Source organism: Bos grunniens, chromosome 16, assembly GCF_055505025.1.
Source record: "Bos grunniens cultivar Pamir isolate PY7600 chromosome 16, Bosgru_T2T1.0, whole genome shotgun sequence".
Classification (NCBI taxonomy): domain Eukaryota; kingdom Metazoa; phylum Chordata; class Mammalia; order Artiodactyla; family Bovidae; genus Bos; species Bos grunniens.
In genome coordinates, this window is record NC_141180.1 from 10164155 (window position 1) to 10181198 (window position 17044).

Consider the following 17044-nt stretch of genomic DNA (forward strand, 5'->3'; position numbering starts at 1 on the left):
GACCAGGGTGGGAGGCCACGCAGAGCATATGACAAGCAGGAGTCAGGCGCAGCACCCCTCTGTGCCACCCTACTAGGGGAGGGCAGGGAGTCCCATCCCCGCCAGATGCCTCCCCACCTAGCTTGGATATGTCCTTGGGGGTGATGACCAGGAGGGGAAATCAGACCCAGGAGCTGCAAAACCACCTGAGGGAACAGGAGATGACCTCTTCAGAAAGAGGAAAGGTATTGCGTCTCTAAATTCCAAGAACTTGGCCGAAAGGAGAGAAGACAATGCCTTTTTTAATATTTTTATTTATTTGTTTGGCCGAGCTGGGTCTTAGCTGCAGCAGGCAGGATCTTTCATTGTGGCATGTGGGATCTAGTTCTCTGACCAGGGATGGAACCAGGGGCATTGGGAGCTGGGAGTCTTAGCCACTGGGCCACCAAGGAAGTCCCGACAATGCCTTTATTATGCATATGCTAGGGGAAATGATTCTGCAAGGGAAGGTACTAGCTGCCAAAGCAGAAGCACAGCGACTCCAGCCTGACTCAGGCCTGGCTCCGCTGGAGGACCTGAGTCGGGTTCCTGCGGGGAGGGGGAGCGTCACGCTGAGGCTGGGCCACCGAGGATCCAGCCCGGAGCTCCAAAGAGGTGACCCAGGCACCCGAATGTGGAGAGAAGCCTCCTCCTGGGCAGGGTGAAAGACACCCACTCGTCGGGCTCCTCGCTGGGCCAAGGGGGGCCGTCTCTGGGCTTCACCGGGGCAGGCAGCCGGCCACGGGGTCTGGCCGCGGCAAGGGCACAAAGTTCAGGGGGCACAGCAGCAGTGGGCACACCTTCTCGTGCTCCTTCAGCGCCTCGCTCAGGTGCTTCAGCTCCTCTGTCAGCTTGCCGATCTCCCTCCGCAGCACTGTGTTTTCTTGCTCCAGGCACTCATACTCCTGAGAAGACAGGAAAGGCGCAAAATCGGCCCTGAAACCCATGCCCTTCCTCCATCCTCCCGCAGATCTAACTGTGGGCCACGAAGCTCACCTCCTTCCCTGGCAGTTTCTCCTTAACGGTGCCTGCCTCCACCCCTCGGATGTGTTTGTTCCTCTGGTTCATGTCTCTCCCCTCCCACCGGGATGAAAGGTTCTGTGAGCGCAAGTTCTATGAGGGCTTTGTTTTTTTGAATCATCTTTATTGAGGGGGGTGTGTGTGTGTGTGTGTGTGTGTGTGTGCGCTTACCTGCTCAGTCAGGTCCAACTCTTTGCAACCCCATGGACTGTAGCCCACCAGGCTCCTCTGTCCATGGGACTCTCCAGACAAGAATACTGGAATAGGTTGTCATGCCCTCCCCCAGGGGATCTTCCAGACCCAGGGACTGAACTGCTGTTTCCTGTGTCTCCTGTATTGAGGTGAATTCTTTCCCTGCTGAGCCAGAGGGGAAGCTGCTTACCGAGGTATGCTGCTGCTGCTGCTGCTAAGTCGCTTCAGTCGTGTCCGACTCTGTGCGACCCCATAGACGGCAGCCCACCAGGCTCCCTCATCCCTGGGATTCTCCAGGCAAGAACACTGGAGTGGGTTACCATTTCCTTCTCCAATGCATGAAAGTGAAAAGTGAAAGTGAAGTCGCTCAGTCGTGTCTGGCTCTTCGCAACCCCATGGCCTGCAGCCTACCAGGCTCCTCTACCCATGGGATTTTCCAGGCAAGAGTACTGGAGTGGGGTGCCATTGCCTTCTCTGTACTGAGGTATAATTCATATAAAATAAAATGCACAGACTTTATGTGTTTAGTTCAATGAGTTTTGACAAGCATAAACAACTGGTTTGATTGAGACACAGAATGTCTCCATCCATCTGGAAGTTCCCTGATCTTGCTTTAGCCACGCTTTCCAGGAAACAAACTCACTCAGAAGGACAATGTAGATCGTGGAGTGCAGTTTACTACACCGGCAGGCCCAAGGCAGAGTCTCCTCTTAGCCAAGGACCCCGACCAGTTTTGGGGAAAACCTTATATACTCCAAGTGTTCATGCCCAAATCCACCTCCCCAAATTCCCAGAAACTAGTCTGAACAAAGGAAAAGAAAGATACAGAGTTAACCTGTGATTCATATGTCTTAAGCCTAGGAAGTTAACAGTGGACAATTATCAATAGGCCTGTGGTCATACCCCAATAAGCATAATACAGTGTATGATTCTATTCAGTTACACAGATAATTAGGGTATTCTTTCAGGCAATGGAGAGTCTAGGTACAAGCCCTGGGGCTCTTCCTTCTAGGGGCCTGGTTTTCCAATTGGTATGTCATTTCCATAGATCCTGGGCATCTAGCTCCAAGTCCACAGTCTGGCTCAAGATGGAGTCCTGCTTTCAAGACGGAGCCTGTTCTGTTTCCTCCTTCAATCTCCCTCTGCAGCCAGCCACCCCTGCCCCCAGCTGCTGATCTGCTTCTGAAGGTCTGTGCTGGGTTCACTCTTCTAGACCCAGCACCCGGAAAAGTGTCTGGAACAGAACGCATGTTTGTTGAATGCTGAGTAAATGAGTGAAAAATACCTGTTGCTTTGGCTTTGCTTCAACACTCACCTAATAAGTTTCCACTGTATGAGAGTTTACAGAGGCTTAGAACTGGGGGCGGGGCGGGGGGCGGAATCAGAGAGCCCTTAGCCCAACGCACCCAGTGTTCCCTATGTAATCCCATCTCCCACATCCGACTCTCTCCTTCTTCCAAGGATACTTCCTTCTGACCGCTCTATTAGAAAGCTCCGCTTTGTACTGATCTAAAATCCTTCTCCCCTTCACACCCACCTACTGGGCTTGGTTCCACCTATGGAACCACACAGAGTACGTGCGATACTTTCTCAACATCACAGTTCTTGAAATGTGAGATGGCCCCATACCACTTCCCCTTAGGTGTTCTCTGAGCTCAACTGCCTCAGGTCCTCCCGGCTCCTTGGGTTTTAGGACTTCTGCTTCCTCTGCCCTCCTGGAGGCCATTCCCGATGTATGTTCCATTTGCCAGGGGCTCTGAGCAAACTTCCCCTAACGCAGTGCAGTGCGTGAGTCTGGGGAGGGACCGGCCATGCGGAGGGCAGCTGTCTAGAGGTAGTCTGCTCTGGGTGGGACCCACATTCAAAGCCAGCTGGCTCGAGAGATTCTTCTCCCTGAGCTTGCAGAGAAGTGCAGGATTTGCCTGCATCTGCTGCACCTCCGTCCTTGCTTGAATGACCGTTTTTTTATATTTTGGCTTAAGGGTGGGCTCTACATCCACTTCTACTGAATTTCACCCTGTTTCTTGGGCACCTTCCAGCCCAGCAAAATCATTTTGAATATTGATTGTGTCAGCTCCTGAACTGGTGATACCACACAGCTCTAAGTTTTCCCCTCATTTGATGAAGCAAGTCTTCTTTTTCTTCATTAGTAAGTCCTACAATACTCGGCCACTTGCAGAGCCTGACCTTCTTAAGGCTGACAGTCTCATTTGCATCTTGTTGAAAAGCTGTTTTCAACCATTTCTAGGTTGATTCATATGATTAGGCTTTGTCGTACCATGCATTTTCTGAGCTGGGGACCCAACCTTATTATCTTACCAGTAATGTTTAAGAAATATTACGGAAAAAGTCTGATCTTCTTACAAGTATGAAGACACATGCAAATTCTCAGCTCTCCCTCTTTGCTAAAGCTGTTCTCCTCAACAGAGCTATCTTCCTTTTTTCGAATGTGGGCCCAGCTCAAGTCCACCACCTCCAGGAAGGCTTCCCTGATTACAGCACCTAATGAAACCACATCTCTCATTATCTGTTCTCTTCAGTCTTGTATCATAGTTCAATCTTACTTATAGTAAATAAAGTCTCTCCCCAAAGATTAGAAACATATAGCAACCAGGAGCCTCTGCTACCTTCTCCTATAACCCTTCTGACTGGCCCCAGTGCCAACATCTACGACTCCTCAACATCAGTGACTCCTCAACTCTTGCCCTCGGTCTCCTCTTACCTTCTTTCCTCCCTGCCTCCCCCTTCTAGTCACCCTCCTCCCGCTCAGAACAAGGGCCCCAGAGGGGTTCCATGCAGAGGCCATTGAAGCTGTCCCTCTGCCCCCTGTCTTTCCAAGGCAGGCTCTCAGGGTGGCCTGGAATACTGTCCATGGCAGCAGGCCTCACCCACGTGCCCACAGGCTGTCCGGGGATGACTCTGGCTCCCCCAGGGAGCTGGCCACATCTGCCTGCAGCTCTCTCCCAGACCTACCACCCCCAGCTCCCCACACTCTCGTCTGGGCTTTGACCAGCTCTAGTTCTGGAGTCAGAAGTCAGTCTCCTAATGCAGTAAGAGGCCCTCCATGGGCTGGAAGGGTCTGGATGGGAGGAGGGCATGGGGGCACAGGCACCACGGGGAGCCTGCCCACAGCAGAGGCTGAGAGAGACTATAGCTCTGGGTAGCTTGCACATGCATGTGTGCAAGCGTGCACAACACGTGCACACACACACACACACACACACTCCATCCTGCAACTGGAAATGCTCTTCACTCCAAGTAAAATGGAGAACACGTTTGAATGGTCCCATCCCTGGTGGCTCAGATGGTAAAGAATCCACCTGCAATGCAGGAGACCTGGGTTCGATCCCTGGGTGGGGAAGATCCCCTAGAGGAGGGCATGGCAACCCACTCCAGTACTCTTGCCTGGAGAGTCCTCATGGACAGAGAAGCTGGGTGGGCTACCGTCCATGGGGTCGCAAAGAGTCGGACACAACTGAGAAACTAAGGACAGCACAGTGAGCTAAGATTTTAACTGGATTCCAAAGAACAGACTCCTTCCTGTGGCAGAATATTCCAAATGCCTTTGTGTGGTTACTGAACTGTGTGGCAAGATGCTCGTGAATGTCTGAGCTTTCCCTCTGGAAGCCACGGGGGCCACACTGCCTAAGTCCTCTGCTTGCCCCAAACCCCCGCTCAGAAAGGCCACAGAGTGGGCGCCCAGCAGGTCCCCTGGCTGCCTTCTCCCTGGGGACTTTCTCTTCTGGGACTTAAGTTTTATTCATAAATCTGCCAGAGGGGGCTTTTTATCGGGCTGAGGGCATAAAAAGAGAAGAAGTCAAAATCTTCTTCAGGCAAGACCAGTTTCACAAAAATAAAAAAGGGGAGTGGGGAAGAGGAGGTGGGAACACTGAGTGGGTACAGAGGGAATGAGGAAGACCCTCTTCAGCCTGGGGAGAATCACCTGGACTTAATGTGTGTGTAAGACAAGCCAAGAACGTTAGACCCTTTGTTATTTCCAAAGAGATGATCAGTCTAGCTCTGATCTTGCTGACTCTTGAGTCTCCTGCCCTGGGAGGGTTTGAGGTCACCAGGCTGCCTTCTCTGGGTATTTGCAGGACACAGTCACAGAGCAGAGACTAGAATGGGAGGTGGCGAAATCACTGCAAATCCAAGTTCTGCCTTGGAAATTAAGCTGTTTCGGGCAGTGATTCCCAACTGGGGCAATCTTGGCAGTCCCCAGGGGACATTGGGAGCGGCTGGAGACAGCCTGGGTGGTGACAGCTGCAAAGGGGGCACCACTGCCTCTAGAGGGTAGAGGGTTGAGCACAGATGCTGCTCAATGTCCTAGGGTACACAGGACACCCTCCCCAACCCAGTGAGGAAATAGCTGACCCCAAATGTCAATAGCACTGGGCTTGAGAAACCCTGGTTGAGCACCTAAGAGAGGCTGATTGAGGACTGAGGTGCTGTCTGGGTGGGGAGAGATTTGGAGTCTAAGATGCCTTTGACGCAAAGACTGGTATGTGGGAACCAGGGGCCAGAGATGATAACTAAGGCGGGAAGGGAATGAGGGGAAGGGAAAGGCCATCAGGAGGACACAGACCCTCTTTCACAAGTGAGGCAACCGAAGCTCAGAGGTACAGCGACTCTTCCAAGGTCATACATACTTGGGACCTGATCCCTAACCCCAAGATCAGCCGCAGCTCTCACGCAATGATAGAAATTCTGCTTTTGCTTGGCAGTGCCTGGGCCCAAACTTCCCCCATGGCGGTTACCAGCAGGAAAGGACTACTCGAACTCAGGATTTTACAATAAGTCTCTTCCCAAGCCTTAAGCTCATATGCTTCCCAGCAGAAAAATTGTGTCACCAGCCCAGGGCGGTACAAATTAGTGTCATCATCACTTTCTAAACCCACTGAGGACTGACATGAAGCATTCTCTTAGAACACGCAATATCTGAAAACACCAGGGCAACACACACCACAATCATATTGCCCAAGACAGTTGTCAGTTTGTGACATTTAGGGCTCCTGAGGATGGCACTGCTGCCTTCCTTTTCTGGCTCAAAATCCTTTCTCAGTTTGACATCTCCGGGTGCCTGGCTTGAACCAGTGTGACCCACTTCTGACACATTCGCAACAGGCCTTAGAGGCCCGGACCGTCTTCTTGGTTCCCATCTGTGAATGTGGACCCAGGTCGTGTGCCTAGTGTTCAGAGATGAATACGGGCTCAAAATCCCCGAGAGAAGGGTAAGTGGTTTGACTGGGTGACTTGAAAAGCCACAGTGAACAGTAAGGCACACAGATACATGCTAGGAACCGCTTCTGGTCACCACAGTGTGGCTTCCAGAAACACCCGCCCGCGGGGGAACTCAGACAACCCTGAAGAGTGAGCCTGGCCTCTCCCTGGCTCTGCCTGCCCAGGCGCCCCTCCCAACCTGCCCTTGGGGGGGGGGTCCTGCCTGATGGGATAGCTCCCCCATCTTTGGCGCTGGAGAGCTGGGGAAGGAGGAGGGCGCCTGAGAGACTTGTAACAGCTGGGACTAGAGGAGACCTTTCTGCATGTTGGAGGGAAGAGAGGCTCAAGAACTGAGTGGGCAGGAGAGGATGATGGGAATTTTTAAACACATCCTGCTCTAAATATTCCCCTTCACAGTGCTCAGGAAAGGCAAATAAAGAGCTCGTGTTAAATGGAGATATTTAGCAATGGCAGCCCACAAGATGGGATAGAGGAATTTATGGGATAAAGGCTTTACTCAAGGGGACTTCCCTGGCGGTCTACTGGCTAAGATTCCATGCTTCCACTGCAGAGCAGTGTGGGTTCAAGTCCTGGTCCAGGAATTTAAAATCCCACAGGTTGCAGGTTTAGCCAAAAAAACCCCGCTTTACTTTACTCTTAGGACGGGTGGGCTCCTCTCCTCGGGGAATCACAGGGCAGTTGTGACTGTCAGGTGGTGGGTTTCATGGCCCCTCAATGTCTCCCAACGCGCTGGCCGCATTCCGAGTCTGAGGAGGAGGTTTCCAATCACCTCTTACTTCTCCCAACCTAGACGTGGCCCGGGAGCCCCAGGGAGCCCACGGGGCTTTCAGCTGTGACCCACAGCAGTGTGCAAGGTCCCCTGCCCGCAACCCACTGGAGCACGAATTATTCATCACCACACGCCTGAAGCAGACATCTCACTGTCAATGTGCAGATGTTCGTCAAAGTTTGAAAACTAGTCACCAAGGTGGCTACTGCCACCAGCAACCAACGACACTTGTGTGCAGCTAGTGACGGCAAAGGGCTTGTGTGGTCCGTATGGAACCACTGTCCTGGCCTCCTTGACACTGTGTTTCCCAACAAAACTCGCCATGGTGCGTGATCCTGATCCATCCTGGCAGCTCCCCAGAGAAAGAGGGGAGGCCGTGGTCTTCTATGGAGGCCCTGGGTTTCAGAGCAATCAGCCCCGTTTCTGGAAAGGGCAGCTGGCACGGTTATGTCTATGGATAGCAGAACAAGCTATGAAGGGTCCTCCACCCACTGTTCTAAGAGGGATTAGGCAGGAGAAAATGTGACGAACCACCCTTAAGTTTCCCAGACGTCAAGTTCATTTGGTTATCAAATCCCACAATGACAGAAATTGAGAGAGACCCATCTCTTTTTTTTGAAGCTGTAGTATTCATGTTACCTTCCATGGTATACAGAATAAGTTCCAGGCTTTCTGAACTAATCAATACAATTAATAAAAATCCCCTAACTCAGCTGGGAAAGAATCCACCTGCAATGCGGGAGACCTGGGTTTGATCCCTGGGTTGGGAAGATCCCCTGGAGAAGGGAAAGGCTACCCACTCCACTATTCTGGCCTGGAGAATTCCATGGACTATATAGTCCATGGGGTCGCAAAGAGTCGGACACAACTGAGCAACTTTCACTTCAGTTTCACTTTAAGACTCTTATACCTCCCCAGGACAGGAATGAGATCTGATTCCTCTCCTTGTGACCCAGTGGTAGTGCCTTGCTGGCAATGGTTCTTATTTAACATTTGTTGAGGGATTTCCCTGGGAATCCAGTGGCTAAGGCTTTGTGCTCTCAATACAGGGGGCCGGGGTTCCATCCCTGGTAAGGGAACTAGATCCAGTATGCTGCAACTAAGAGTTGTCATGCTGCAATGAAGATCAAAGATTCCAAATGCTGCAACTAAGATCTGGTATATCCAAATAAATAGATAAAAATAAAAATTTAAAAATATATATCTGTTGAATGAATCTACTTGACCTTGTTCCACAAAAGATCTTATCCAAGTCATTTAGTCACCTCTGCACACATAATCACAGAGGTCTTAAAACCGAGTATCCTCTGGTGCGTTTTGATATTAATATACCCATCTCCAACTAGAAGCTCTTCGAGAGGAAGGGCCCAGCTGTCAGGCTGGCGCATGTGCTCTGAACATAGGGCTGTGCACTGACTGAGCCACAAATCCCTTCTGGGGGTTGTTTGGTAACATGAGGCTAGAACCAGGCTTGCTTCAGGAGCAAGGGGAGGGAAGAAAGGAGGCAAAAGACATCCCAATTCTTCTGAGGAATTTTACAGAACAATCCAGTCTGGGACAGGCTTTCCCAGACCCTGGTTTGAAGGTCCTAATCTCTTTCTACAATGCAGGCTTCCTACTTTCAAGAAAGAATCTAGCATTTATAATGTATGGCCCTCTGTGAATTTACATCAGTGGGTCTCCTCTCTCTGGAGGCTGTGCATTCTAAATCTGTTCTCTGCTCACTGTGAAGGGGTTTTTAGAGGCAGTCATTTCCTACTCATAACACCCCAAAGTCTCCAATGCTGTCAACACCCTCAGACTGGCCGTGCTGAGACCATCTACAGCCAGAAAGACTGGCAGGAAACTGCTGAACCAAAACCCTTAATGATCACATCAATCCTGTGTAAAGATGAGCACAGAGCTGCCGTCGATTCCTTGGACAGATCCTGGATGCCTTCTACATCACTTCCTGACATGGAGTGGTTCCCGAGTCCTGGCTTCGAGATTATGTGGGATAATCCACAGGGATGGCAGGAAAGGAAAGAGTCTAGCATCACCCTCAGGTTCCTGATTGGGGTGATGGGTCGATGGTTCATTAGCTTCATATTACAATTTGAAGACAGCTGAGAAGAGGAAGTCTCAGGATGAGCAATCCCACTATTATGGCCAGGCTGCCACCAAGGAGCCTGAGGGGACCCATTTGGAGGCCTCGAAGCAGACCCTGGAGGTGTGGGGTTAGGGCCAGGACAGAGGTCTTGTTGCAGTGATCACTGCCTACCTGAGGGTAAGCGATGCTGGGAGCTGACAGATCAACAGATTAAATCTCCCAGGTGAGAGGAAAAAAGGGTAGAGTCTGAAAGCATGGTCAGCACCAACATTTGAGAAAACAGACAAGTAGAAAGGTGGACAAAGAAACAGAAAAAAGCGGTTAAGAGGGTCAGGAGAAATAGGAAGCTAAAGACCTTGAGGGGGGACTTCCCTGGTGGCCCACTGGCTAAGACTGCACACTTCCAATGCAGGGGTCCCGGGTTCAATCCCTGGTCAGGGAACTAGATTCCACATGCTGCAACTATAAGATCCTGCATGCTGCAATGAAGACTGAAAAACCTGAGCGCTGCGACTGAGACCTGGCACAGCCAAAGGAATAAATGCAAATAAATACTCTTTTAAAGTTGTAAAAATAAAGAAGCTAAAGACCGTGAAAGAATGTTCCAAGAAGCTGTCAGAGGTCCCAGCAAGGTCAAGGATCAGGGGACTAGAAGGAGGTCCCTGGACCGGGCAGTGCCAGGACACTAGCGGACTCAGTGGAGCCGTTTCTGTAGGAAATTTGCATGTCTGTGTGTGTGTGTGTGTGTGTGTGTGTTTGGGGAGCAGAAAGGATATCACAGTGGCCTGGGAAATAAATGGGAACTGGGGACATCGAGACAGCAGGTCTCTTTTCAAGAAGCAGGGAGGGACTTCCCTGGTGGTCGGGTGGTCCGTGCTCCCAATGCAGGGGGCCCAGGTTCCACCCCTGGTCAGGGAACTAGATCCCACATACCATGAAAATAGATCCTGTCTGCCAAATAAATTCAATAATTTTTTTTTTTAAGAAGCAGGTAAATAAAGGAGGGAAAGAAAGGACACGGGGCACTAGCTTGAAAGGGAGTTAGGATCAAAAGGAAGTTTCCTCGCTTTAAAACTAAAAGAGAACTGTGAGATACAACCAGTGAGGGAGCAATGAAGACACCAGAGAGGGAAGACTCGAACGCTGGGCTGGAGGGAGGCAGTGGGATTAGACGTGCCCGTGGCCGAAGTGGCGATGACCAGGGCGCAGCCTCGCGGCCACCACCCTGCAGGGGCGGAGGACCACTCCCTGCCGTGGCCCTCACGTGGCTCAGCCCCAAACACCTGCTCACCTCGTGGAGTTTGTCAGCCTTCTGGGTCTGCTTCTTCCGACTTCTCTGAGCAGCAACTCGGTTTTTCTCCCTCCTCCGGACCTTCCTGTCATCATCCTCAGGGCTCTGGGGGAAAGGTCGTGGTCAGGTGGGATGCTGAGGCCCCTCCCCGCCCCTCCTCTGCCCGCTCTCTTCATCCAGCCCTGCTCGTGGAGCGTCACCGTGTTCGTTGCAGTCACAGCAGCGCTTGCTGCTCCATCAGCAGGGGAACAGTGGCCCCGCGTCGAGGGAGCACTAGCCATGAGCTATGGCTGGGTTAGCTGCTACCCCGCCCCTGCCACCCCCGAGACCTGTGTGGTGGGACTGCCATCTAAAAGATGAGGAATAAGAAACTCCGAGAGGTTGAGGAACTTGCTCCAGGTATCACAGCTAGTGGGGGGCCGAACGGGAAGTGGAACTCACGTCTGCTGGACTCCAAACCAACGTTCTCAAACCTTTCCCCCACCCCACGGGGTGTGTGCCTGGAAGAGGTGTGGTGCTGGTGTGCAACTGAGGACGGGAAAGGCAGAAGGCGGCTGCTATCTGGGACTTGCCGTGGGCCAGGCCTTCCGCCAACACACACAAACAGGTACTTTTGACACTGTGTGCAAATCACAACTACGCTGGTTACTGATTGTAATCATGCAACTCTCCTAACACACCAAGTGGTCCTAAATGCCACAGGCAGCTCATCCCTTTGAACAGTGTTTGACTGACATTTTATTTCACAGGTCAGAGCAATTTGAATCCTAAATTGATGATGTGTCTTGAAAGCTCTTAGCTATACATGAGATTTGTTTGTGGGGTCGCACAGGGTCGGACACGACTAAAGCGACTTAGCAGCAGCAGCAGCAGCAGTCAAGTCCTTCAAGAGTTATTCTGAAAAGGCAGGCAGAAAAATGCACCTACAATGGTAAAAAGCACTTCATCCAGTTATAGAAAACAGAGGAGGGGTATAGTATTTGCTTCCCAGAGACCTATGAGAAGATTCCATAGAAATACTACCTTTAAAGAGTTTCAAGATCAAGAAATCAGTGGGATACAAACACAGGAAAGCTACTCAGTTATTACTATTAATGGAAAGCAAATATTGATAACATGAAATAACAGATGTTTTCAGATATCATTTTATCTGGTCTAATATTCCAAATAATAAAGATACATATCTCCCCAAGTTACAGTGAGTAGAGAATTTTCAGCATATGCAAGAAAATAAAGCTATGAAAGGAAAAGAAGAAAGAATGTGACATAGAGAAGTGGCCTGAAGACAGTGTTTAAGGGACACAAGATGTTAAGATGCAGTCTTTAAGAGGCAAAGAAGTCTTGGTGGAGGTAATCAGAACACAACAGGGAGTCTGACAAACAGAACTTTAGCTTTAGAAATACAGGGTCTTGGTTTTGTCTCTTACTAGCAATATGGCCTTGGGTAAATGACTTACACTCTCTGATTTTTCAATTTTCTCATTTGTTGTAAGTGTGATTCATTCATTCTTTCAGTAAGTATTAACTGAGTACCTGCCATGTGCCAGGCACTGTCTTGGGCACTAGAGACGCATGCCCTGAACAAGTGGTCAGTAATCTCTGCCATGATCATCCTAACAGCCCAGTGCTTGGAGCTGCATAAGATAAAACTAGATTTTATCCCAAAGCGCCACATGGTGTGTCTTCAATAACCTCTGTTGAGACTGCTATTTTCTGCTGAGTCCCTTATAGCACTCATCACCAAATCATGCCTCTCTGGTCCTCATTGGAGATTCATAAGGCACAAGGGAGAAGCATGCATCCTGCCCTGTAAAAGTGGACACTCCAAACTGGATTTATCACCTACCACATGGTCGGACCTGACAACCAGCAGAAACATTTAATTAAGGCAGAAAGAGAGCAGCAAAATGTTGAGATATTCATATATTACTAACCATATCTCTATTAGTCCTCATAAAAATCACAAGAAGTTATATTATATTGATTTTTACATGTGGAGAAACTGAGGCTCAGAGAGGTGAAGCAGATTCCCCAAGGCTACTCAGCCTGTGTGTGGCAACGCTGAGGCCCAGACTCAGCTGTGTGACTCCCTAGCGTCACCCGATGACATTCTGTACCAGGCTCCTAACTGAGAAGCAGGGCATAACCCTGAAAAGACTCGGTCCTAACGTAGTTGAGTGGGAAGTTCTCGGTCTGCCGTCCCTACCGGCAACCTTGTGTGTTTCCCCGAGTAAGCGGCTGTAAACACGGTGGTGGACAGCGCAGAGGACCTGGCGCCCGCCGAGGGCTCTCCACCCGCCCTGAGGTTGGAGTCTGCCCACCTCGGGCCGCCACCTCGCGTCCCTGGGCCATTCGGGAGGCCGCCGGAGGAGAGTACATGCTGAGATTGCCTGGGCACGAGCCGCCCCTCGGAGCGGAATTTCCCCTCTCCACACCTTGGCCCCAGCTCGGCGCGGCGGGGAAGGACCACGCGCTCCGGCGATGGGGTGGCAGCCGGCGGCGGCGCACGGATGGCGACACCTAGGGAGGCCCGGACCCCACGTGCCGGGCAGCGTGGACAGTGCCCAGCCCTACCAGGCGTCGGCGCCCTCTGACCTCTGCTCCTCCCAGGCTCAGGAGCCCAGGCACCATCCCGGACGCTCCAGGCACCTGGCGTGCGCTCGGGGCGGCCGGGCAGAGGCGCACAGCGGGCTCCCCGCGCGCCTCCCACGCCGCTCGCGTCCGGCTCCCGCATTGCCCTCCACCCCTGCTCCTATCAGTCCCCAGCCGGGAGCCCCAGCACCCACCTCCTCGCGCCCCTCGTAGCGCGCCCACCACTCCCCCCAACCCGAGCATCCCCCCGAGCCTCTATCTAGCTCGCTACCTGTGGCCGCGCCTGGTTCCCGGGCGCCGAGACGCTCCTGTGCAGGACGCTGCCGGCCGCCGGGAGCCCTTGCGACATGCCGGGCGCTGCTCCGGCCCGGCCTGGCCCGCCGCGCAGCCTCGCGGACGAGCGGCCGCGCGGCCCGGCGCGCCCTGCACGCGGGGCGCTGCCTACCGGCTCCCTCGGGCCGCACGCATCCCTGCGCCCCCGCACCTGCGGGCCGCCGCCTCGGCCCCGCCCCCCGGGCTTCCCGCTCCCCCGGCTCCGCCGCGCGGCGCCCGGGTTTCCCCACCCCCGGTCCCAGCGCGCCGTCCTTCCCGTCCCCGAGTCCGCCCCGCCCCGCCTTCTCCCACCCCCGCTCCGTTTCCTCCTCTCCCCGCCCTCTCGCCGCACCCCGGGGTCCCAAATCCCACCGCTGCCGCAGCTTTCCGCTGGGCCCCCCCTTCTTCGTGGAAGTCACGTGGTGGCTCCGAACCCAGAAGGGAGCGCGAAGCTCCCCCACCAGAAGCGACGCTGGAACAGGTTGCGGTCGTGGAGGCGCGGCGCAGCCCTGGGGGGCGTCTCTCGGCCGCTCTCGGAGAACTCGGGCTGAGAAACTCCAGTGGGCGGTTTGGGGGGTCGGTGTTTTTTTTCCCGGTCCCATAGCGGCACCTTCCTGCGCATCCGCCCGCCTTTCCCCCTCACCCCCGCGCCCGGGCGCAGGGGTCACAGTCTCGGGGGACTTTCTCTGCGCTGCGGTCGGTCACGCTCCCTCCCTCCGGGGCCCCACCGGGGAGACGCAGGCCTGTGTACCCTGAGACCCACGGGGCACCCCGGGGCCTTTCTGAGGAGAGCACCTTCTCTCTCCTCTCGCCAGTTCCGCGGGGCAGTGGGAGGGAACCAGGCGGGGCGGCCCCGGAGGGTGAATTCCCTTGGGGAGGATGGCGAGGAAGATTGTCCTGGAGATTTCACAGTGGCTGGGCTTCCCCGGAGCCTGGCTGGCACGGGGGGACGTCCCTGGTACACAGGATCGGGGATCTGGACCCTGCGCGCTAACGTGAAATGGACCCGATGCTTTTTCTCTCCCAAGGTTCAAGTGGCGGATGCTCTGCCCACCAGGTTAAGATGCGGGACTTCGTGCTAGACAGAGGCCGAGGCTTTCTCCCTCCACCTGCCTGCCAGTTAAAAGATGCAAAGTCAAGCGATGTTGTACGTGGTCCCAGCAAAGGGGGAAAAAAAAAAAAGGTGGTTATGGGTTTGTGGTCTGCATACTGTGAGCACCGGGAAGGAAAGATAACCGCGAACCTGGGCCGGCGGGTGGGAACCAGAATCAGGAGGTCAGACGTGCCTTCCTAGTGTGGTCGCTTAAGCTTTCAGGCTCCAGGTTCGTGGGCAGCCGTGGGGATGAAGGCGGGGTAGGTGGGGTGAGGGGTCGGGCACTTGTGACTCCCAGTCTAGTGCACGTGGCTCTCCGCGCCAGGTTTAAGACTCTTGCAAAAGTTTTGAGATGCAGCTGGCTAGAGGGCAGGGAAGCAAGTGGTGATTCTTGTCTGTGTGTAGAGGCTTGGACCAGCTGAGAGGAGGGTGGAGGTGCACGCGGGTCGCGGGAGGACAGAGGGTGGACGCCCCGCACGATTAAGGCTGCACAGCGGCGGAGCCCTTTCTCCGTCCACCTGGATTTCTCTTTTCATGTCCTTTTATCCTTTTCTTTGCTCAGCAGAACTCATGGTTGCCCTGGGGCTATTATTCTGCCTCTCATCCAGGTACACACGACGTGCTGTGCGTAGAAAAGGCTCCAAACACGATCAGTGTATGTATTGTTGTAGGTCAACTGAGAGGGGCTCCTTCTTGGAAAACTCGGCACGACTCCAATAAAGACAGGGAAATCTCCGGGTCAAGTAGTCTTTAATGTTTAGAAACACTTTCATCCCCCAGTGTCGTTTCTGACCGAAGAGCAAGGTGAAAACGCAAGGACATTTAGGTGCACTCCCACACTTCATTCGAGATATTGCTCCTTTTCTGGTCTCGCTGAACCCATCGCGTTCTAAGTCCTTTGGGTTCTACCTTCCTCCTCTTCCCCCAGGGAGGCTGGAACCCTGCCCCAGTACACAAGAACTCTTCACACGGGGATGGACCTACAGTTTCAGTTACTCAGGGCTTTCCTCAAATATATTAAAAGGAAGAGTCCTGGTTAATTAGTGAGAATTTACAGAACGCATTAATTTGACCTACATGTACATCAAAAGGAATGAATGAAATAATGATAGAAAATAAAATCAGGAAGATAAAGCAGAATTAAATCTTTCATCAAAGCCCTGGGGATAAGACAAAGTGGAGAGAATTTTCTAAGATGAAGGTGATAGGAAAAACCACATTGATAGATCTGAACAGTGTAACAGTGTTAAATTGCCTCAGGTGACAGTATAACTAGACATTTTAAACCAGCAGATGGGGAAAAATATTCACAGTAAATCTGACAGTGTTAAAAATCTTTATTATATATACAGCACATGAAAAAAAATAAGAAAAATATTGAGACAACCTCCTAAAGGTAAATAGCAACTGACACAAACTGGCATTCTCCAACAGAGAAAACAATCAAGGAAAATAGATGTAGGAAAAATACATGTTAAAGTAATATGACCTTTAAATTAAAATATTAATATCAAAAGAAAAAGTTGTGAAAGTGTGGTGAAATTGGTGCTCTCATATTGCACTGGTATCCTTGTAAATTGGTAGAAAGCATTGGAAAGCAGTTCTATTGTAATTTTCAAGAATCGTGCAAGATATCACTTTTGACTTAGTTTCCCTAGGAAACTTCTAGAAAAGCATTCAAGAAGATCAGCGAAAATATTAAAGAGAAAAATACTATACTAACTAAAAATTCATAATAATATTGTAAGAGTGAAAAATTGTAAACACCATAAATGTCCCATTATAGGTGAACAGCTAAATAAAGTATGTTCTAACCACAGGATAGACTGTTATGCATCTTTAAAATTACAAGCATGTAGACAGATTTGCTACATGGACGATTTATTTGATATGAGGCAAACTGAGGGAAAAAAATCAGGATACAAAAGATATAACAGTAACATGTATATAAAAATATATGCATAACACTACTGTACTGTACACTTAAAAATGGCTAAGATGGTAAATTTTATGTTGTATTTTTTTTTACCACAATGAAAAAGTGTATGCATATGAGAAAAATTAGAAGGGAATATACAAAAGTTCTAGTTTTTTTATTGTGGTGGTAGGATTATAAATACTTTCACTTGTCTTTTTTATACATTTTGGAAAATGTTTTATTACATTAACAACTTAAAATGTTCTATATTTACAAGTGATATTATCTCTTCTAGTCCTGAGCTCATTTGTTACACCAGAATGTCAACACCTCTCTGATCAAGTGGGATGCTCTAATGACAGCCTGTATTTGCTGCTTTTCTGTGCTATTTTCTAGTTCATTTTATTTGAAATCAGAAGGAGAAATAAAAATGAAAAGGAAGAAAAGATAAACAAGAACAGACATTTCAAGTGTCTGCTTTGTTTCTTCCTCCTTTTCATTTGTATTTT

At 51.2% G+C, this 17044-nt stretch overlaps 1 protein-coding gene across 3 annotated transcripts; it reads right to left on the bottom strand.

Annotated features, from left to right (window-relative positions):
- Nucleotides 1–275: 275 nt before the first annotated feature.
- BATF3 (basic leucine zipper ATF-like transcription factor 3) lies at nucleotides 276–14196 on the bottom strand. Of its 3 annotated transcripts, none has more exons than XM_086342307.1 (3): nucleotides 13897–14196; nucleotides 10621–10725; nucleotides 276–923 (listed from the first exon to the last, which is right to left on the bottom strand). In XM_086342307.1, the coding sequence occupies exons 1-3, from the start codon at nucleotides 14124–14126 to the stop codon at nucleotides 866–868; spliced, it is 393 nt and encodes a 130-aa protein (XP_086198433.1). In that variant the 5' UTR covers nucleotides 14127–14196; the 3' UTR covers nucleotides 276–865. The 3 variants fall into 3 exon arrangements, with proteins under 3 accessions (XP_086198433.1, XP_086198435.1, XP_086198434.1); XM_086342309.1 differs by lacking the exon at nucleotides 13897–14196 and adding an exon at nucleotides 13484–13717; XM_086342308.1 differs by lacking the exon at nucleotides 13897–14196 and adding an exon at nucleotides 10821–10973.
- Between the last annotated feature and the right edge of the window lie 2848 nt (nucleotides 14197–17044).